The sequence below is a fragment of the Drosophila yakuba genome, chromosome 3L (assembly GCF_016746365.2).
Source record: "Drosophila yakuba strain Tai18E2 chromosome 3L, Prin_Dyak_Tai18E2_2.1, whole genome shotgun sequence".
Taxonomy (NCBI): domain Eukaryota; kingdom Metazoa; phylum Arthropoda; class Insecta; order Diptera; family Drosophilidae; genus Drosophila; species Drosophila yakuba.
The window spans coordinates 3,530,843-3,552,178 of NC_052529.2; the positions used below are offsets into that span (position 1 = coordinate 3,530,843).

The window sequence follows — 21,336 nt, forward strand, 5'->3', positions numbered from 1 at the left end:
AAAATCCTTATTACGAGAAAGCAACAAAACCAACATGAAAAACAAAAAAAAACATTTCAAATAAAATACACAACAAAAAAATCGTAAAACCTACAAAAAATGTAACAAAAACATCAAAAAAAGATAAAAAAAAGAAAATATACAAGAAAAATACATACATACATATGTGCTTGAATACGAAAAAAAAATCGCAAACTATATAAGTCAAATAATACAACAACAACAGAATAAATAATAAATACATATTTCAATAAACTAAAAGTCCCCATCTGTGTATTTATGTTATCTACTGCTGGAGTCTGAGAGTAAAACGTAATAATAAAATATACTATTTGAAACAAATGCTTTTGAGTTGGCGAAGAGGGATCCCCCAAACAGATACTTGCAATGAAACGTTGCTTTTGGTTTAATTTTTCGCTTTTATTTATAAGAATAATTTATATCTGCTTAGATTTGTTCGGTTACATGACGTGACTATGGTATGGTATCATCGTTTCTCAATTGCTGCCTCATTTGGACAAAATCTCGGTTCATTGACTTTGCTTATCGGTTGTTTTGCTCTCTATATGCTGGAAATTTCAAATTTCTGCTTAAAATTCACGATCCATTCGCTTAAATACTTCTAAACTTTGTATGCGTTTAGGTAATGTCAGATAATCTTACGATTTAGCGCTTGCATTGATTTCTCGTTTTAGTGAATATATTGCATTGATTTAGATTCGTTTTTTACTTTGGTTGTCGCATGTTAAATATATCGCCTATTTATAAATATATATATCGCCTTAGGTGTAGTAGATATACGAGTATGGCAAAAAATTGTGTTTTTCGTGTGAGGGACTAGAACATTTTCTGACGAATTTCAAAAACCGATCGATCGATTATCATATGTATATAAAGCCAGTAAAAAGGGATTCGTAATACAAATTGAATTATGCATATTATCTCATTCAACTTTTGGGAGATTAATTGATTCGTTTCGAACTTACAAGTACTATTATTACAAAAACGTTCAAGCTTTGTATAAAAAATCGAGGTAAACTTGATAGTGCATCGGATCTGTTTGGGTTTTGGGTGTTGTGTCCTTAACTCGTGTAATCCTTGCTTGCAATTGGTGTTCATGGGAAACTCAGAATTCTGTGTTCATTTTTAATTTCTCTTTTATTTTATTTTTTTTTGGAGGCATTCGCCACCGAAGGCATTTCAATAATGGCTGCGTTCGATTCAGATTCTTCAATATTCGGTTGGATTTTGCTTCGGATGAAACGATGGACTACTTATAGATGGGCTCATGAGCATGACAGTGAAGGAAAGCGTCGATCTAGTTGAGTTACTATATCTTTGGATACCAGATCCTGGCTTTGTCTTTTTCTTAATGGTTTTTCTTATCCTTTTTTTGCGAGAGCGAGAAAATTTGAATATATATATTCTTCGTTTGTTTGGGGTGGGCAAGTTTTTCTTCCAGAACTGCGTAAATACGAGTTATAATTTCTTACATATTTGTTTGCTCTTAATAGGAAGAAGTTAGATAGTCTTAATTTAAGTGTACATAGCTATATTTGATATCCAAGGGTTGTGCTTAATTTTCTCTTCGCCTTACTGGCAATATTTTAATCTTTCATTCGTCATTATTAACTTTTCGAACCGGGAAACGTGAATTGCTTGTGCTGGCTACGCCAAGTGGGGACTTCCAAGGACTCAAGGACTCCTGGGATCGCAGAGCCCAGCGTAATTGTGGGACAGGTGGTGTGTGAGTTTGGTGCTCCTAAATCGAAAAATATTTACCATGCTTTTAGAGTCTAATGCGAATTTTTGTGTTTTCATTACAGTCGAACTTCTCTTGTGTTTAATTTAGTAGCACTAGCGTTTAACGATGGGTTTGCTACAATCGGAGAGTTTTATCATTTTATCATAATTCAAATTAATAAAACTAATTGGTTTTACATATAGTTTCTAAACGAATTGTTAAGATGCCCTTTGAATATACATAAATTAGAGAAACATACTACATGAATAGAAAACAATTTCACCGAATAGAAAACAATTTCACCGAATATAAAATCCTAATTTGGTTAATTTTACAAATTTAACAACCTAATTATAATGCCAATATGCAAATGCTCGAGTGAGAGAAGTTCGACTGGTGATCCTTTTTTTTTTGTTTTGGATTAAGGACTATCATCCGATTCAACAACCCGACGGCTGGCTGGGCACTTCAGGCGCTGTTCTTGGAGACAAACTCGCGCAGGATGTCGCCGGCCATCTCGATGTTGTTGCGCGAAATCCCTAGGGCGGTGATCGCGTTCTCCTTGGAGTAGCCCGCGTTCATCAGCCGGGCAATGTACTCCAGGTTAATGTTTTCGTAGGGCACGGTGCCGCAGTCTTTTTGATTGATCGTCACGTTCGCATAGAGCAGCGGTTGCGGTTGCGATTGCGATTGCTGGACAGGATTGGACCCATTGCCCGCCATCGCTGCCGCTGCCGCCGATGTCGTCGTTGTCGTTTGGCTCTGTTTGGCCGAGGTGGCCTTCTTGCCGTTGGCCAGTGCCGCAGCGGAGCCACCGCTGCTGGTGGTGCACAGTTGCGTGTAGTGGGAGGATGCCGAGTCCTGCCGGCTCAAGGTCACGCCGCGCGCCTCCAGCGGGCGGGTATCGATCACCCCACTTATAGTTTCCGCCGGACCCACCTCCACGATGTCCTCGTCTAGCAGTGAGAGCACCGGCGATGTGGTACTAGTGGCTATCAGCTGCTGTCGCATCAAATCTTCGGCCAAGGTGTCCACGCTAGGAGAGACATGTGGTGGTATTGGTGGTGCCGTCGTCTGGGGCGGCACATTATCCAGGCTGCACTGAATGTTGTCGATACTCTTGCTGCTGCTGGGTGCCGGTGCTGGTGGTGCCGTGGCCTTGCTGGGTGTCTCCACGCCTGGTGAGGATTTTCGCGGTGGCAGGGGAGGAGCAACAACAGATGCTGCCGTTGCTGGTGTGCCCGGATCATGGAGATTCTGCAAGATGGCATATGAACTCGAGCTGGAGGCATTGTCGCTGCTGCTGGTGCTGCTGTGGCTGCAGTTCTGTGGCAATTTCTGGCCATAGGTGGAGTTGGCCACACAGGACCCAATAAGCGGAGCACTCATCCGGTTGGTGTTCTTTTGACTGGAGCTGGCCCCGCTGCCACCGCCGCCATTGCTGAGCACCGCTGAAGCAGGAGGAGCTGAGGGCTGTGGCTGCTGGTGTTGGTGCTGGTGCTGGGAGGAGGAGGATGATGAAGCTGCCACTGATGCTACCGATGCTAGAGAGGCGGAGGAGGATGTGGAGGCGGCGGCGATGGCGATGGAGGAGCAGGAGCTGCTGGGCAGGCTGAGGGTGGGCGTGCCGCCTGCATAGAGATCGTTTTGCACGGCCATCAGGCTGGGCGTGGTGCTCCGGCGTCCCAAACGTGGCGATGTGTGCGGACTGTGCTTCTCAGTCGCCACCGTGGTCGAGGTGCTGAGTGCGTGCAACGATGAAGTGGCTATGTTGAAGTCGCCCATGTCCTAAACATATCCAGAAAAGAAATCAGATTATAGGTCTCCTTGCAGTTCAGTGAATCACCAGGCATGGAATAGTGAAACTTAAATCTTCAATTCATATTGGATAACTTTTGAAAAAAAGTGTACATTAACATGTTTGATTTCTAGAACCTATTAAATAAGATAACAAATGGGAAAACGCAAAGTCGTTCAACTATTCCATGTGAAAATTGCCAACTGAACATTGTAGACCACTTAAGCAAATAGTTTGCTGATCATAGAGCATGCCGCTGGCTGGAGGAAATTGGCATGCACATCAAACAGAAAATCTGAGGAAAATAAGAGTCACTAGTAAAAACAGAGCTAAATCAATCAGTAAGAAAACATATAAATCAATTCAAACCAATATTTAAATATTCATATTATGCATATATTTTGTTTTGATTCAGTTTTTTTTTTGTTTTGTTTTGTTTGTGGTTGTGTGGTTGTTTCGTTTTTAGCCGTAAACTTATTAAGGAAATCAAAAACTAATCGCTAAATGTATAAAAATTGCATTAGATGTATTATATAAATAATCGTTATCGTTATTGTGTACATTAATGCGATCTGATTTATGGTTATATTAAATTAACGAAATGAGCCGAAATGTGGGTTCGATTTAAAATTTGTAATCTAATACTTTTCGTTCGTTTTTTTTATAGCAACGAGCGCTACAAATTCTGGCCTTGTGACACAGGAAATCAAAAATTAATTTACATACAACATACAATCTAACTAAATTATCGATCGATTCGAGGCCTCCTATGTTTAGCCTGATTTCTGAAACCTTTTCGGTTTCCTTTTCTTTTTGTTAATAATAAATTACAGTCTTAGGGCAGCGCGTTGGCTGCTTACAAATAAAATTGAATTGATGGGGGGAAGTAAACGCACGCTACTACAAACTAAATGTATCTTTGGAAGTGTTAAACAATAAACTAAAATGAAATAAACACATAACGGAGTACAATGAATAAGAGAATGACTCTAGAATAGGGATAGATACAAAAATATACTGAGGCATACAGGAGATAATCAAGCTCGATGTGGAAGAGAAAATTCCAAATACTACAGAACAGGTTACAATTATAAATTCCATAGTGCCTATGTACAAAAGTGCAATCGAGGGCGAATCGAATCGTATCGTATCGGATCGATTAAAATGATTCATAAACAGAGGCGAACGTGATCAATAGATAGAGGGAGCGTGAGAGAGGAAGAACGAGCAACTAAACGAACGCACACAAACCAAACCGGCGGAGAGAAAACAGAGGAAGCGATAGCAAACGATGGTTGATGAGCGACTTCCGGTCAAAGAACTTTAACTACGTTATGCATGTGCTCGATGGACAATGGTTGTGGTTGTGCTTGTGGTTGTGGCTGTGATTGGGCGTGTGTGCGTGGGTCTGTGAGTGTTAGTTGCATGAGTTTGGCTAATAATTTAAATATGTTACAGCTAAACAAACAAAATTAAACTCGAAACTGCCACTGCGAACTGCAGGCTAAACATTAAACTTATATAAACAATAGCAGTTGTAAAATCTAAAATATATAATGTATATATAGGCATATATAACTGTATAAACGAACCAAAGGTAATCATAAGAGTAATATGTATATAAATAGCAGCACAGGCGGCAGCGGAGCAGGCGGATCAGGCTGATCAGGCTGTGAACAAAACTATACCTCAGTGTCGTCTTCTTCCTGCTGCTGCTGTCGCCCATTGGTGACGTTCCGGTTATGTTGCTTGCGCGGATCGAAGGCGTCCACGACGATCTGTTCGGTGCCCTTGATTTCGGCCCGACAGAAGGGACAGCCCTGCAAGAAATCCATTGTTAAGTGGGTGTTGTGGATGTTTAATACGCAATTAACTCCGCTCACCTGTCCCTCGGAATCCACTTGCCAGGAGGTGAGGCAGGGAGTACACAACAAGTGGCCACAGGGCTCGATGCGGATGTCTTTGTCGTTCTCCGCACAGATTTTGCACAGCTGAAAGGTGCTGCCTACAATGCCAAATAAATAATCGTCAATACAAAAAAAGAAAGTGGTTGTTATACGACAATAGCTTACCCATTTCACAGTATAGTTCGTATTGCTCTTGGGTTACGGTTATGTGGTCCTCGGTGGGACTTTGAACGGCAGACGACAGATCCGGATTGTACGCTTGGCCATCTGGGTACAAGTAGAAGCCCTCTCTGGAAGTCAAACATAATGATCAATAACGAATACACTTTTATAATAATATATAATAACTAAGAGCCTTAGGGGCAAGTATATATTTTTTGGTAAACTACTATTTCTCACCGATGGCCATCGAGCAGCGCTTGGCACAGCGACTTGTTCTGGGGGATTGTCTGCAGAATCTCTCCCTCGGCAGTTACGTAGCCGATGGCCCATTGGCCCAGCCGCGTGCAGGAGAGTCGGAAAACGTAGCTGCCCGCCTTGAGGATGTAGCGCTGTAGGCGAGCCTTCACCTCGTCGTATGTGAGAAACGCCACGTAGCCCGGATGTGTGACGGCCAGTATCTGCCAGTTGCGTAGCAGTGTCACCCAAGGCTGAAAGAGGCGTGTGAAGACGTCGAACTCGAAGTTGGAAATGAAGTCGTTGCAGGTAAGATCGATAGTGGTCTTTAGGGCCATGGCCTCCAGGCCGGAGATTATGGGATGTACTTTGTTAAGCTCCTGCCGGAAGATCTTCCAGGGAACCAATGTGCTGCGGGTGAAAGATGTGGTTAGAAACGTGAGTATTTGTGATATATTATTGCTTTTGAACAATGAAATTATTTGTATGAATTGGAATTGTAAATTTAAGGGAATTGATATGTAACCGAAAAGACCCTCTTCCGCAATTCTAATAAAAAGTTTGGGTAGGGAATTCGCAATAATATGATAAACTATATGGAGACACTTTGAACATGAGTGTGGAATATTATAGCTTTTTTGTATGGATCCGAATTCTAAATATTATCTAACCAAGAAGAACTCTTTCTACAATGCTGATAAAAAGTTTGGGAAGGGAGTATGTAAAAACAGTATGGGATCACTTTGGAGGTATTAAAAATATACAATGGTTTGTGCTGATTGCATTTGTGATATCCATTTGTGGTATTATCCTTTTAAATTTCAAATATGGGCATTCACATTGGTAACCATGATACATATTTGCGCTAAGACCGAACCAGTTGAAACTGGTTTGATTCAGACACGCTATTGGATATTCAGACTTCCAATTCTAGTGAAACTATCCATATCAAATCAAATCGCAATGAATGAACTGATTTTTAGTTGAGATATTACACTTTCTTGTAAAACCACACAATAAAAAACTAATTTATTTAGTTCCTATACTGTTTTGCGTACCAATAAGACTTGGTATTGTTATGGGTATGATGTTTCACTGTGCACTATGTTCCCAATAAGCGCCACTCACCTGTTACCGAAGTTGCTCTTCCAAAAGTCGGCCGCGTCCGCCTTGGTGATCCGGAATTGATCACCGGCAAAGACACCGTTGGGGAATATGGCCTTCAGTTCGCTGAGCATGTGGGAGAAGACCAGGCTGAGCTTGGTGAGATTCCGGCGGTAGTGGGAGTTCTCATCGAACATCTTCTCCTTGCCCTCCTTGAACAGCTTGATGGCCTGCTTGCACTTTCGCATCAGATTGTTGATGAACACGTTGAAGTGCTCGTTGGCATGGAGCAGGTGCATCTGGTCCTCGTTCTTTGAGTAGATCAGCCTCAAGCGCTGGTACGTATCCGGCAGGATGTCCAAAATAAACGGTGGACTATTCTTCAGATTCATCTTGGGCTGTTGGCACAGTTTAACCACCTTGTCCATCAGCTTCCACGTCTTCTCGAGCGTCTTCTTGTCGGTGGACAGGCGCTGGGAGACGCAGGCCTCCGAGATGGCGCCGTGCAGCTTGGAAAGCAGCGATGGGAAAATCTTTGGCTGCGATTGCACACGGGTTCCACTGCCTCTCGTCGCCATCTTTTCTCTCTGCCGCTGCGCTGCCTCTGCTTCCTCTTCTCAGCTCGTCTCCTTCTTGTTGTTGTTGTTGCTGCTGCTGCTGCTATTCTCGTCGTTGTTGTTGTTGTTGCTGCTGCTGCTGCTGGTGGCCGTGTGTAGTAGTAGTGGTGACTTCAGTACGATTTTCCCCCACAAGCTAAACAAACGCGATCGATCCGATTGGGTGCCCGATCCTCACGGCTGTATCCTTGCACCTGGCGTGTGCATTTGGGGCTACGCGTTTCGGCGACGTTTACGTTTTTTAAACCCACACAATATTTTCGACTTTTTCAATGAAATCTCGGTATGACCGCGGCCGCAACGCCAGTAAATACCAATCGATGGCGCACAGCTGGGCACACTAATCAAAGGGTTGCATTGCGCTGTGACGTCACCGTTGACCGCTGCAAAAAGACGTTACAAAATGGCGAGTATTTGAAAAAATAGCGTTACAAATATGTTTATACAAATATACAAAATGATTAGTGATAAGAATGCAGGTAGTTGTATTGTAAAGTGTTTCTCGATCTTGATAAATCTAAGCTTCTAGTTCAATTGATTTGGAAATTAGTGTATGAAATGGTTTATTATGCTTTATGATAATACGTTAAATATACATTGCCATGTAAACTCTAGAAAACGCTTTTACTCTACTTTAAGCACGAACACTGAAATGATAACTTGCAAACCCTCACATTTTCTAAATGAAATGTAGTGTAATGCAAGACAAGCCATTACTTTGTATTCAGGAGTTGCAAATTTCTTTCGGGCGTATTTTCCCGGGCGAATTTTTCCGACATAGGCGCGAACTCTCCCCTTGCCATATAATTTCCGCCGTTTATCCAGCGATCCATTATTTATATAATACTCGCACTGGTTTGCTAGTTGAGCGGGAAAGACAAAAAAAAAATCAAGAGCAGTGATTAGATGGATAGAAAACCCGCAGAACAGGTGCGTGGCTCTTGGCCTTCTATCGTTTATTATGGCCATCTTTTCGCACACACGGCTGTTGATATCTTTCCTTTTTTTTTTTTTTTAATATGCACTGCCACTGCAGCCGCAATTTTCACTTTCCATTTTTATTGGCAACCGCAGGCGAGTGGCGTCAAATATTTATTTGGCCAGAAAAGAAACTGCACGGCTGCCAAAAGGTTTTTACGTCTCCGCCAGCCTGGCTTTCTTTTAATTAAGTTTTGCTCTTCTCTTTTCGGTTTCTTATTTTTTGGCGCTGTTTTCCTATGGTTTTTCTTTACTTTTTTTGGGAATCTGCTGGTCGTCGTGTTTGGGGTATTAGTTCTGGGCACTGGCGCTTAAAGCCGAGTCACGCCTGTCATATGCAGTTTGGCTTTTTCCCCATTCAGCTCGGCTCAGCTTAGCTCAACTCGAGTTGGCTTGGCTCGGTGTTTTGGACCTGGCTCTCACTGAACTGCCCAAAAAGCTAACTGTAAACATTCACTTAGTGACCTCTTTTCCCATTCGGCGGCCACTTCCACCTCCACTCAATTTTCTTTAATGCACGCGACTTCGCCGCCAATGATCTGCTTCTTCAGCTTCCTCCACCCGCCGCCAGTGCACAGTGGTTACAAATTTTTTGGATTGCTAGTAAGTGCCTACAACACATTTCCCAAACTCAAAATTTATTGCCCAAAGTGCAGTACTCATAAGAATAAAAAGCTGCACTGTGACTTATTATTCAAATTGTTGTTAGGAATCATTAGAGTATTGAACATTGTTAAATTGCCAGCTTAATGTTTAATGTTTAATAAAATAGACTTAACCATAAATATTTTCTAGTGACCTTAAAGATTATACAACGCTCAAGAGCATACATAAAAGTATTTATTTATGTTATTAAATACTTCTAGAAATATACAAATAGTAATTATTGTTTAGAAATATATACGCCCTTGTAAAGTTATTATTATGTTCTTATTTATGTACATTTAACTTGCTAATAGGAAAAAGGGTGGAATTATTTAATTGAAATATAATTATTATATCAAATACATAACATCTAAGGTCTAAGCTCTGAAAGCTCTAATACCAATGTATAAAATTCTGATAGCTCTGAAAACTATATATAAAACTTATATTGAAATCTTCAAATATTTGTTGTGTAACTTCAGAATCAGGACACTGTGCAAGGTGATAGTGGGCTATGTGTGTGTGACCCTTATTCGCAACAGCCGCTGAGGCGTAAAATTTATGGCTTTAAAGTCTACAAGTCTATAAACACAGCTTCCAGGCTGCACTTTCTACTGCAACTGCAACTGCCAATGCCACTGCCACTGCAACTGAATCGTGGACTCGGATCGTGAATATTGTATATTGGATGTTGTATATTGGATGTGGGATGGGATGGCTTGGGATTGGGATTGGGCATCGGAGATATCGGGGGAGCACGGACGTGGATGTGGACATGGACGTGGATGCATCTGATCCGATCGAATGGAATCTTATTGTGTCGAGTCGTGTGTGTGTGTGTGTGTGCGTTATAATTTCAAATGCGGCGCGCCTTTTTGGCTGCATTTTGCTGCCACTTTTGGCAAATTAAATTTGTACGCAAAACCGATTAGGCCAGGCAGACATGACCAAGTTGTTATTTTAAATACCGACAACTCCATTTAATCAATGTGCCCCGGCACCCAGCGATGCACTTGGAAAACCCGTGGTGGTGAAAATGTTGGGAAAATCAAAAAAGTATAGGTTTTTTTGAGTGCAGAACCATGGGAAATTGGTGTAAAATTGATTTGTTCAAAAATAGTTTAAAAGTATAGATTAAGGTCCTTGAAAGGGCTTCCAAAACTGTATGCTCCTTTTAAAATAAAATTGTTGTATTTAAATATCCTTGCTTCAGTCATTTAAAATTTTTTGAAACTGAGAAGATGCATTCTTGATATTAAACCTTTCCTTACATTTCCAATATTATTTAGTGCACTGTTTTATTTTATTATCAAACTAATTATCACAATATTTATTTTCATTATTTTTCGACTTGAAAAACTTTGAAAACTATGCTTCTTTGGTGACCAAACTGCAAATACCTTTAAGTTTATATGCAACCGACGCGTGAATTGTTTCGAGTGTAGCTGCAACAACAACAGCGCTGGATGCTCTGCTCTGCCGCCGCCGACTGCGCTGCCTTTCACCCATATAAATTTCTTTTCATTGCAAATTTTTTGCCATTCGTCGGCGCATTGTCAAACCTTCCAGTCGCATTTGGAGCCCAAGCTTTCCGAGATATCAGAGCGACTCGTCACTAAACAAAGCCCCAAGAAGCGAGGGGAGCAGAAAGAGTTTGAAAGGCGAAAAAAGTAAAAAGTCAAAAGAAACGGAGACGGAGACGAAGACAAATACGAATACGAAGACGACAATACGAATTGTACAAATCGGATGCGAGCGCGCGTGTGTTAGTGTCCATTCATTCATTCGAGAACAATAAAAAAGAAATGAAATACAAAATGCAATCGTCGCAGTTGCAGTTGCCGTCGGCGTCGCAGTAGGCGTCAGCAGAGGCAGAGTTCGCAGCAGAACAGTAGCAGCAGCAGCAGCAGCAGCATCGAAATTCGAATCCGAAAGACAGATCATTTCTCATATGCGAATCGAAACTCGAAGTGCGCGCATCAAAGTCAAATTCAAACGGCGAAAGAGTAACGGACAACGGCGAATTGTTTTGTGCGCAAAATAAAACTAAACAAAAAAACCATAACAAAAAAGAAAACCAAATAAATGGAATATAAAGCCTGACCAGAACGTAATTGAAATCAAATTAAAGGCGCGCCTTGCAAAAATCCACAAAAAAACGGCAAGCAAAAGCCATAAAGCCAGGGCGATAAAAAAGAAATTATGCTCCATTGTGCGATTGTGTGAAAAGGTCAAGTGCCCGGCAGGCAAAGGGAAAAGCGAAAGAGACAGCAGATAGCAGTTAGAAGATAGAAGACAGTGGAGTTGGAGCTATAGCTTAATGTTAATAGGCAAACGAATGAACTCGTAAAAGGGCAAACACATCGGCACATCGGCACATTGGCTAACAAGAAGAGCAGCAGGAAGAAGAAGAAGAGCAGGCCAGGCCCAAATGACCGCAAGATTCCCGTTAATTCGAACAGCAGCTTCAACTACGAGCCATTACGAGCACTTATATAGCATAGCTATATAGTATAGCTAGCTAGTATAGCTAACTAACTTCCCAGCCGAACCAAGGAAGTGAACAACTTTCCTCCAGCATCAGCCGCAGACGCATAAAAGTTTGCTACTATTTCAATTTCAATTGTTAACGAGCGAAAGCGCCGCTCGTCTCGTCTCATCTCGTCTCGTCTCACAACACGTATCTCTCCACACGCACGCAGCAAACAACAAAACAACAAATCATCGAGCAACTAATAGGAAAAGTGCAGCAGACAGCAGCGAAAATGCACCACAAACAGCATCGGCATCTCCCCGCCTCCGCCCCAAAAGCCACCCAAACAGAGGCCCACGGTCTTGGCCAGACTCCAAGCCAGATCCAGAGATGCAGCCATAACCACAGCCCCAGTCTGGGCCACAGCTTTGGAGGATCCAAGAGCCAGCGACAGCTGTTTGGCGCACTCTTGGCCATGTTCATGTTGGCGGCATTTGCGTCGACCACCAGTGGTAAGTCATACACTGCGCGAAAGCCAAAAAATGAGTGCTGCAAGTTGTGTAGAAAGTAACTGAATGTTATCTTTGACCAGCCAAAACTTTTGGCAGACACTTTAACTTACTCATTTTAGCTTCTCTCTAGGCAAGTTGTTTAGTTTCCTGAAGAAATTTATTAGCTTAGGTAGTAATCTTCTAAGTACTCGTTTATTCGGATACAAATAAAAGTTTCTTGCAATAAAATTGAAATCAGCTTAAGATAAATCGAGGCTTTTCAGTCGTAAATGTACTTAATATAGTTAGTTAGTTAAAGATAGTTAGAGCTGAGTTTTAAGTACAATTCAAGCATAAAAGAGAAAACTGACTACACAACTTCAACACCACTGTTTAAGATTGTTAAGCTTAAATTCAGATGAGCTATTTTCAAAAGGGTCTAATAAAAGAGTATTCCTGTTGCTTACTATCCATAGCCAGTACTTTCTCCCAACTATCCACTTGCAACATCCACTATTTGCATTTGCAGCATTATTAGGTTGCAGTTGAAACTGTGCACGAAGTTCTAGGGAAACGCAAGTGCCTCAGTGCAAAACGGCAACTGATCTTGAGCTAAATGAAAGTTGTAGACAGACTAGACAAGTCGCAGTGAGTGCCGTCTCAATTACCGCCTAATTTCTCCGGGTGTTGAAACGGAGAAGGTGACTTGGGGTCCGGGGTCCGGATCTTAGACCTACAGCTGTGCGATGGTAGTAGAAAGGCCGTCGCAGCAGCTATTCACTTCTAAGGTACTCTACTCCGCACAAAGTGAATGTAAACTGGCACACACACGCGAGTAGTAAAGCCTACAGTCCCCCTCCCCCCTCCAAAAGCCCCCCAAATGCCCACAGACCTCGAACTCCACAGTTTGTGGCACTCACTCCTCTCGTCGACGCACAACACACAACACACAACATGCTCGTAAATATTTTCGTGCACAATTTGTCCAACATTCGAATAAATTCATTAAAAGCACGAAGGGGCGATACAGAAGCCCCTGCAAAAAGGGGGGGCTCTTGGGGAAATCAAGCTGACCGCACAGTGGCAGCGAGCTTGAAATCGTGGGCGATTGATGGGTGAAAGATCAATTCGTTGTGTATGCTGTGATCTGTGATATGGGAACTCACATGTACATATGTATGTATGTACATAGTATATTTAAGTGTATAATTGAATGGCCCCAATCAGTGGCGCCGTGATTCATCTATAGGCTTGGTCAGGTCTCTGCTCGCCACTGTGCCACACCAAACCGGAGCAAACCGAGTGCACATGGTGTGCTCTCTATGTATATATATAAGGTATATGTATATAAATACCAGTATATATATACAGCATATATCGAGCATATATCATGCAAAAGTCCCTGGCCAGCAGCGCAGTGCGTTGGTTGCTGGATTTTTCCACTTTTGAAAATTATACGGTGGCTGCTTTTATTATTTCTCTCGCCTTTTTTTCTGCGCTTTTTTGCAATTGATGGCATCCGATAGGCAGGAGCCTGCCAGCAATTCGCTGGAGGCCAGGAAAATGCAACAGCACTGGGAAAAAATAAGGGGGAAAATATGAAGAAAATTATGAAAATATCTAGGAAATCAGAGGTCTGTTTAAAAAGATATATAGTTTAGTACAGTGTACTATAGTAATATATCTACAATGCACAGCAAGTTTTCATTAGCGATTAGTAACACTTCATTTTGAAAACGATTTACAATTTATCCCAATACTAGTGCCACACTTTTCTGCGAGTGCAGCTTTGGTGAGAGTGGGTGGGGCGGTTGAGGTCGCATTGCTGCAATGCTGAATGAGATTGGCTGTGGTCTCGGCTTTTGCCACTGACCATTCCAGCGGATCGTTTACATGTGCATTAATTCCTAACGCCGCTTCATTTTCTCCGAGCTTAATGGCTCCTCTTGATGCCGCTGCCAATGCCTACGATTCCGATTCAGAATCCGATTTGGATTCGGATTCGCATCCCATGCAGCCAGAGTCCAAGCGTCCAAGTCCATTAAGCTGGGAATGCGTCTGCTTGGCTGGCTAGCTCACTGACTATCTGACTGAGTGACTATCTGACTGACTGACTGGATGGATGGATGTTGAAATTTCCATCTTTATGGCCGGCAGCAGCAAATTGGAATAATGAACGTGGGTTCAATTATCGCAGCCAAACAATCGTGGCTGCCTCAAAGAGCGCTAATAGATTTTCTACTGCTGCATTTACGTTGTATATGTATATACGTATATCTTTAACTTAGTTGAGTGCTTCCTCCACAGCTTTCTTTGCAAACAATAAAAAAAAAAATAACCGACCCAAACTAAACCAGCAGCAGTTCCACATCCGACCAAAGCCAAAGACAACAGAAATGTTCGGCGCCGGAGGCAATTAGTGTGGAAATTTCACTTGCAGTTTTTAGCACAGATTAAGCTTACGATTTCTGGAGGGGATTAGCATGAACAATTATTAGATGGAGGTCGTTGATAGTCTCTATGAACGGCGGCAGTGCGATGTGGTATACTTGTGCCCCAATCCCCTAGCCATCCAAAAACATAAATGCCATTGTGTCGTTTTACTTGGAAGCGAGATTTGAAGACCGGGTATCATTTGCCGTTGCCGTTAGTAAAAGGGAACTTACCGCTCCCAATCCCACTCCCGCTGCCGTGCTCCAAAACAAGAATTATTCAAGTTAATGGCTGGTTACTTGAGTCGGTCATGCGATCACTCCAGAATCTCGACTCGGATGCGGGGCAGTCCGGGTGGCGGCATGGACGACGGCACACAGTGGGTCACAACTGCGTAAAATGCCCTATGATCGTGCGGCTAAGCTGACATTTGTATGCCCAGAGTCGACTCTTCCGCATGCCGCTCGAGTGCTGAGGAAAATGCAAAGGGAAAGTTTCTTTGGGCGTGCTCGAAACAGAGTTACCCTGCGAAAATTCAATGGACAAGAGCTCATTACACGCGGGAAGCTTCGAAGAGGAGTATATTAACTTATAATTAATGCTTAAATCTTACCAAGTTTTGTTTAATGAGTAGATATACCAGAGGAGCACCTTCTGTCTTCCTTTTAAGCACTTAGATCCTTCCTTATATCAAAGTTTATATTGAAGTTTGATTAATGCATCCCTCCATTTCCACAGGCGCTGTGACAGACTCCCCCATCAAGATTATCCGGCTGCCGGCGCAGGCGCCAGTTATCCGCTATCGCAGCGCGGATGCGGCGCCGGACTCGTTGCTGATCAACTACCGCCAGGATGCGCAGCCGGAGCTGTCCTCCACACTGATGCAGGCACCCGGAGCGGCGGCGGCTGCCTTGGAGTCGCTGCTGCGCGAGGAGATGGAGCAGCAGCAGCTGGCACAGATGGGCAGGCGGAATAGGGCTAGCACCAGCGGCGCCGGCAACTGTCCTCGATCCTGTCCACCGAGCATTACCGTGGGCGCAGAGCCCGTGTGCGGCAGCGATGGTCTCATCTATGCGAACATATGCGAGCTGCGCAAGAAGACCTGCTCCCGCAGTGGAGTGTCGCTGATCAAGGATGTGCGGGATGGCTGCGAGCGGTCCAAGGGATCGGACTGCAAGCATCGCTGCAGCACGGAAAAGGATCCGGTTTGTGGCACGGACGGAAGGACGTATTTGAATCGCTGCATGCTGAGGGTGCAATCGTGTCGCGTGGGTTTGGCTGCCGTGAAGCTGTCGCATGTGGGTCCTTGCAGCAACACCAGCGCCGTTCGCGAATCCTGTCCGGTGGACTGCAATAGTGCTCCGAAGGATGGACCAGTTTGCTCGTCCGACGGCAATGTGTACAACTCCACGTGCGAGATGAAGCTGAAAACGTGCGGACAGGGTGTGGTGAAGACCAGCCGGAAGCACTGCCAGTCCACACGAATGTGCCGGGAATCCTGCTGGCGTGTGGCACGGCCCACGTGCGGATCAGATGGACGCCTCTATGCCAGTCCGTGTAAAATGCGCTCTTCCAATTGCGGCAAGCACGTCTTTGAGGTGCCACTGTCCTACTGCATGTCGCAGGAGAGGCATGGCGCCTCCGATGCCTGTCCCACGGAGTGTGCCAAGTCGGAGACGGACTCCTCGTCGCAGTACGTGTGCGGCAGTGACGGTAACATTTACTCCTCCCTCTGTGAACTCAAGATGCTCAACTGCGGGTGAGTTTGTTTAAGCTACAAATGGAGTAGCCATGCTCATAGTTGATCTTTCAGTCCGCAGCGCAAGTCCATACAGAAAGTGAGCATGGACAAGTGCAAGAATCGACTGACGCGCTGCAAGCAGCTGCCTCCTTGCAAGGATTTCAACAGCCTGTTCGGCTCCATCTTCAGCTCGAAGCGAAATGACAAGCTCTGCGGCACGGACGCCAAGACCTACAACAATGAGTGCGAACTGGCCCACGCCACCTGCCTGTGAGTACCTGGGATCATCCATAAGTTATGGATTTCATTTCATTTAATCACGTTTCAGACGCGGCGTGAATCTGGCCCACATTGGACCCTGCACGGATCTCAATTCGCCGACGAAGGATTGCGGGGATGCCTGCACCCGGGCGGACTTGGAACAGCAGCCAGTGTGCGGTTCGGATGGCAACACCTTCGCCTCCATGTGCGAGTTCAAGCGGCGCACTTGCGATCTCCGTGTGGTGCCCGTTTCACTCAAGAATTGCGCTTTAACCGCTGACTGCGAATCGGATTGTGATGCCCAGCCGCCAAGTTTCGTTTGCGGTTCGGATAACAACCTGTACAAGTCCGAGTGCCACATGCGCAAGGAGAACTGTGGCAAGCACGTCTTTGTGGTGCCACTTAAACGCTGCCTTGCCGCCTTCCAGCTGAAAGGATGTGCCCGCATCTGTCCCAGGGAATTCGAGCCCGTTTGCGGCAGCGACAATAAAACGTATCTGAACGACTGCTTCCTGGAGATCGAGAACTGCAGGGCGAACCAGACGGTGAACGTCAACTACTACGGCGCCTGTGGCCGCCCCGAAGCGCCATCCACTAACTTCCTTTACTAGGACGTTGGCGTGGCGCCTCCATTTCACTTGGCATTTAATATTTGTAGGCTATAGTCTTGTATTGTACTTTTTTAAAACGATATTTATTGTGTTTGAATTAAAGCCCCCAACGAACTTACAAGGAATGCACTTAAAGCACCGGCCTGCATTTCACATCTAAGCCGAATCATCAAAGAGCTTGCTCAGCATAGCGTTGATCTCGTGCTGCCTGTACTTGACGTATTTGTCGGGATTCTTGCTAAAATGCACCCCAGAGTAGCTGTAGATGACACAAGATGGTTAGATGTACATGGATAATCCCTATATATGCTTACATTTCGTAGAATCTATTGTATATGGGCAGTATGTGCTCCACATTATCACGTTTGATGCCTTCGCGCAGGATCACATCGGGTATGGAGATGCCCCGCTGGATTTTGCAGGCCTCCTCAAAGTCCTTATTGAAGTTCTGCAAGCAGTTAAGGATGTTTGTTTTTACATTATTCAGTCCTATAAACCAAACACCTACAGAAAATCTCTCCTTGAGCACACTGCGATCCTTGTCCTTGACCTTGCCAGCAACTGGCTTGGGCAGTTCATCCAGTGAATAGATGCCCACCAGCATCTTGGACCAGGTCTTTTGATAGCTAGCCTTCAGCTCGCGTATCATCTCCATATAGCTATGCTCGCACTCGGGCTCAGCCAGGGTGACCAAATCGATAAGATTGGAGCGCTGCAGCGACTTGAGGATGTAGTGAATGTTATTGAGGCGGAAGAGATGCTTGGTGGCCTGGTCATTGTACTGCTCGCACTTGTTCATGATAGAAAGATTCAGTTCCGCCAGAGCTTTCTCTGCAAAACATAAATAGTGGTTCGAAAGTGTTCTGAAATATGTTTTGGTTGTCACTCACTAATGTAAATCGCCAAGAGCGCCTTGTTGCGTTCCTCGACAGGCAGCGCCTTCTTCATCAAAATGGTGTCCAATTGCGTGGAGTACAGGACATCCTGCGCCAGAATGGAACCAATGACATCGAAATGATCGTACAAGTGCTCAATAAACCAGATCGTATTGGAAGTCAGCTCGTGTACGGTGGCATCTTTTGGCACATTGCTTTGGCCCACAATGTTGGTGCTCGATTCCCCCTTGACCACGTCCAGGAAGTGCTCCAATGCCTTGGCTCCAGTGTGCTGCAACTTCTTCAGCACTTTTTTCAGCTGTTCCCTCTGCGCTGGATCATAGGTGCGGTCGATATCCGGCTGGAGCAGTATTACCCGCTTCAGGGCGGAAAATATACCCAATGCCGAGGTCCACTCTTTGCGGGAGATGCAGCGCAGGATGCGTTGGGTTATGGCCTCAGCGTCCTTGACCACCAGATCGATGGCATTGTAGGCCAAAGTGGCGAATACATCGTTGTGTTTTGACTGCGGAATAATGTCGATCATGATGGCTCGCTCCCAGTTTAGAAGCCGCTGCAATCCCAGCAGCATGACCAAATACTTGTCCAGCTCCTGATCGCCGTCCATCAAATCCTCGGAGGTCAGGTGGTCGCTGTGCGATGATGCCTTCTTAATGGAGAACCCTGTGGACTGCTCAATGGTCTGCGTCGCTCGTAGATATAACTTGTTCGCCTTCTTTTCGAATCTAAGCATAATACATGAGATTTATTGCTTATGAAAACTTGGAACAGAAGTTATGATTCTTACATTTGCTGGAGACGAGCGGAGGTGGTTTTTTTTGGCTCCGGTTGGCGTCCACTATGTCGAGGTCTCTGCAGGAAAGATGTTGCAGACGTTAATTTGTGCTTTTCCTCTCTTATTTTTAAATAAATAATAATTATTAAGGAACCATTTACCATTTAATATGCATTCGATTCTTAAATGTTTATTGATTATTTTTTATATAAATGACTGTTTTACAAAGCGTTTATACCCCAATATTTTTGACAAAAAGTATTATGCAGTTTGCTAGCTTATAAAATAAATATACATTTGTTTAATGAGCTTTGGAGCAACATTTAAGGAACTACATTAAATATTGAATTATATTTTAATTTAGAGACTGAAAAGCACAAGACACCAGGTCTTTTACAATAATCTTTACAATACCTACTAAATTATCCACATACATATATCAAAATCACAAAGTTTCTCTTCACATAAAACATTTTAAAATCTTAAAGTAAGCTTAAAATTGGTAATGCCAGCAATGCACTTAAAGAGTTTGGAGCACATCCATGATGCGATTGCAATCCTCATCGGCATTTAGACCGATTTTGACCAGATCAGCACGCTCCATGGACGCCAGTTTCACCAGATCGATGTGTGCCTCTTCGAAGTTGGTCACATAGTTCTCCAAGCCCATGTGCATAAGTATCTGTTCCACATTGGCAGCATGGTTCACAACGTACGAGTGGTTCGATGCTTTGATAGAACGGCGACGCGACTCCACGACCAGTGAGGTCTCCATATTCGAGTCATCTGAAAAGGTGTCCGGGCTGCTGCAGATCTTTATTTCTCGCTCCGGCTCAATGATCTCCTCCTGCGGCTTGGGCAGTATAAATGGCGGCGGCTTCAGCTGCGTGCGATGAATGTGCTTATGGTGATGGTGATGGTGCTGATGGGGATGTGGATGGGGATGCGCCTTCGCTGGCGGTTTCTTAAAGGCAAACCGCATGGGCGAAACTGGACTCTTCTTGGTGCCCATGCTCTCGATGGGCGAAAGATTGGGCGAACGGAAGTTTCCGAAAATCGGCGTAGAGCATCGCACGTTGGTGGTGTTCACTTTGAGGGTGTTCCATCTGCGCTCCTTTAACGTTGGCGTGCGATTCAACGTAATTTGGGTCTTGTTCGTGGGCGTACGACAATTCTCCATTTTTAGATATTGTGACACAGAAATGAATGCGTTCTTTGCGAATTCAAGTTAGCAAATGGCGGACATCGAAAGTGACAAGTAATGCCTCCATGCAGGAGCTTTTTCGAACCGAACCCGTTACCCGAAACGATCAGAGATGGGAGAAGCATATTACCACTATCGTACATATCGCTATTCTTAGTCTATTACTACTTTCTTTCCCACAATTAATCACTAATTAATATAAATTTATATATAGAAGAACTCAGTACTCACCAGAGCCTCGTGACCCCAACTGTTGCTCTTCTGGTGATCCTTGAGCAGCTGCAGCGACCGCAGCACCACTTCGCCCCGTTCCGTCGCATAGATGTTGGTGTACTCCCTCAAATTTTGCTCCAACCAGTGCGATATGGTGTAGAGTTCCTCGCGAGTCGTCTGCGAGAGCTGCCGGAATGAGGTATACTCATCGCTGGAATCGTCCTCTATGTAGATGAGATCCAACAGCTCCACGGGCTTCAGCGGCGCACTGTGCTTCTTGAGGAGCATGCTATAGTGCTGACTTAGGCCCTCGCATCCGGTGTTAAACAAACTGGTGACATTCTCCAGCTCCACACTCTGCGAATTGTTGTGCCGGAAGTAATCGTTGGCATCTCGTAGTTTGGCCAGTGCGTCCAGGAACACGGTGATGTTGCCCTCCACCGGACCCTGGTGAATCAACTGGCACACCTCCTGGGAGACATCGTAGTGTGACAGGACACTTTCCAGGCAATTCAGCGTAGCTTCCAAATCTTAAAAAAAAGAGGCGGTGACACATTAGTTTGCCCATATGCCATGGAGTATTTTATCATACTCTGCTGGCGTTTCTGAAGCTGCTCCGTCTCCTGGTACACGGGTAGTATTGTCTGCTCTAGGTTTCCCAGGCGCTTCTCGAAGATGGTTAGAATACTGGACATTTGCGTGGACAGATCATGATATTTATCCACTCGATCTTTCAGCAGAGCTAAATTGTTTGCTTCCTGCGGTTAAAATGGGTAAATATTGAGGTTTTGAGCATGACAACTAGGCGTACCTTCTCTAATTTATTGTGCGCTTGCAATGAACTATCTAAATTGTTCATTTTCAAGCTTATATATTGCCAAAATCCTTTAAAAACAAGCAATGGCTCTGAAATACAAAACAATTATTTTTTATTTTGGTTTCACGAAATTAGGGATTTTGTGCCCAGTCGCTTTGGTCATACTAACAATTACCGCGTTGCCAACTACTTTGTACCAAATAAAATTATAACGGTAATGTTAGAAGGTAAA

General features: G+C 44.1%; 4 protein-coding genes across 4 annotated transcripts; 1 reads left to right on the forward strand and 3 right to left on the reverse strand.

The window, feature by feature from the left end:
* Positions 1–399: 399 nt before the first annotated feature.
* On the reverse strand, positions 400–7,877 carry LOC6532715 (E3 ubiquitin-protein ligase CBL-B-B). The gene is made up of 6 exons (XM_002093421.4): positions 6,974–7,877; positions 5,849–6,256; positions 5,615–5,739; positions 5,426–5,547; positions 5,231–5,362; positions 400–3,532 (listed from the first exon to the last, which is right to left on the reverse strand). The coding sequence occupies exons 1-6, from the start codon at positions 7,525–7,527 to the stop codon at positions 2,213–2,215; spliced, it is 2,661 nt and encodes an 886-aa protein (XP_002093457.1). The 5' UTR covers positions 7,528–7,877; the 3' UTR covers positions 400–2,212.
* Positions 7,878–10,733: 2,856 nt separating this feature from the next.
* Positions 10,734–17,320, forward strand: LOC6532716 (agrin). The gene is made up of 4 exons (XM_002093422.3): positions 10,734–12,174; positions 15,325–16,345; positions 16,400–16,597; positions 16,656–17,320. The coding sequence occupies exons 1-4, from the start codon at positions 11,955–11,957 to the stop codon at positions 17,197–17,199; spliced, it is 1,983 nt and encodes a 660-aa protein (XP_002093458.1). The 5' UTR covers positions 10,734–11,954; the 3' UTR covers positions 17,200–17,320.
* Positions 17,256–21,256, reverse strand: LOC6532717 (exocyst complex component 7). Its single transcript, XM_002093423.3, has 8 exons — positions 21,099–21,256; positions 20,880–21,045; positions 20,306–20,817; positions 18,883–18,947; positions 18,090–18,820; positions 17,708–18,030; positions 17,514–17,647; positions 17,256–17,458 (listed from the first exon to the last, which is right to left on the reverse strand). The coding sequence occupies exons 1-8, from the start codon at positions 21,144–21,146 to the stop codon at positions 17,356–17,358; spliced, it is 2,082 nt and encodes a 693-aa protein (XP_002093459.1). The 5' UTR covers positions 21,147–21,256; the 3' UTR covers positions 17,256–17,355.
* LOC26535372 (protein matrimony-like) lies at positions 19,034–20,119 on the reverse strand. The gene has a single exon (XM_015194080.3). The coding sequence runs from the start codon at positions 20,048–20,050 to the stop codon at positions 19,391–19,393; it is 660 nt and encodes a 219-aa protein (XP_015049566.1). The 5' UTR covers positions 20,051–20,119; the 3' UTR covers positions 19,034–19,390.
* Positions 21,257–21,336: the final 80 nt, after the last annotated feature.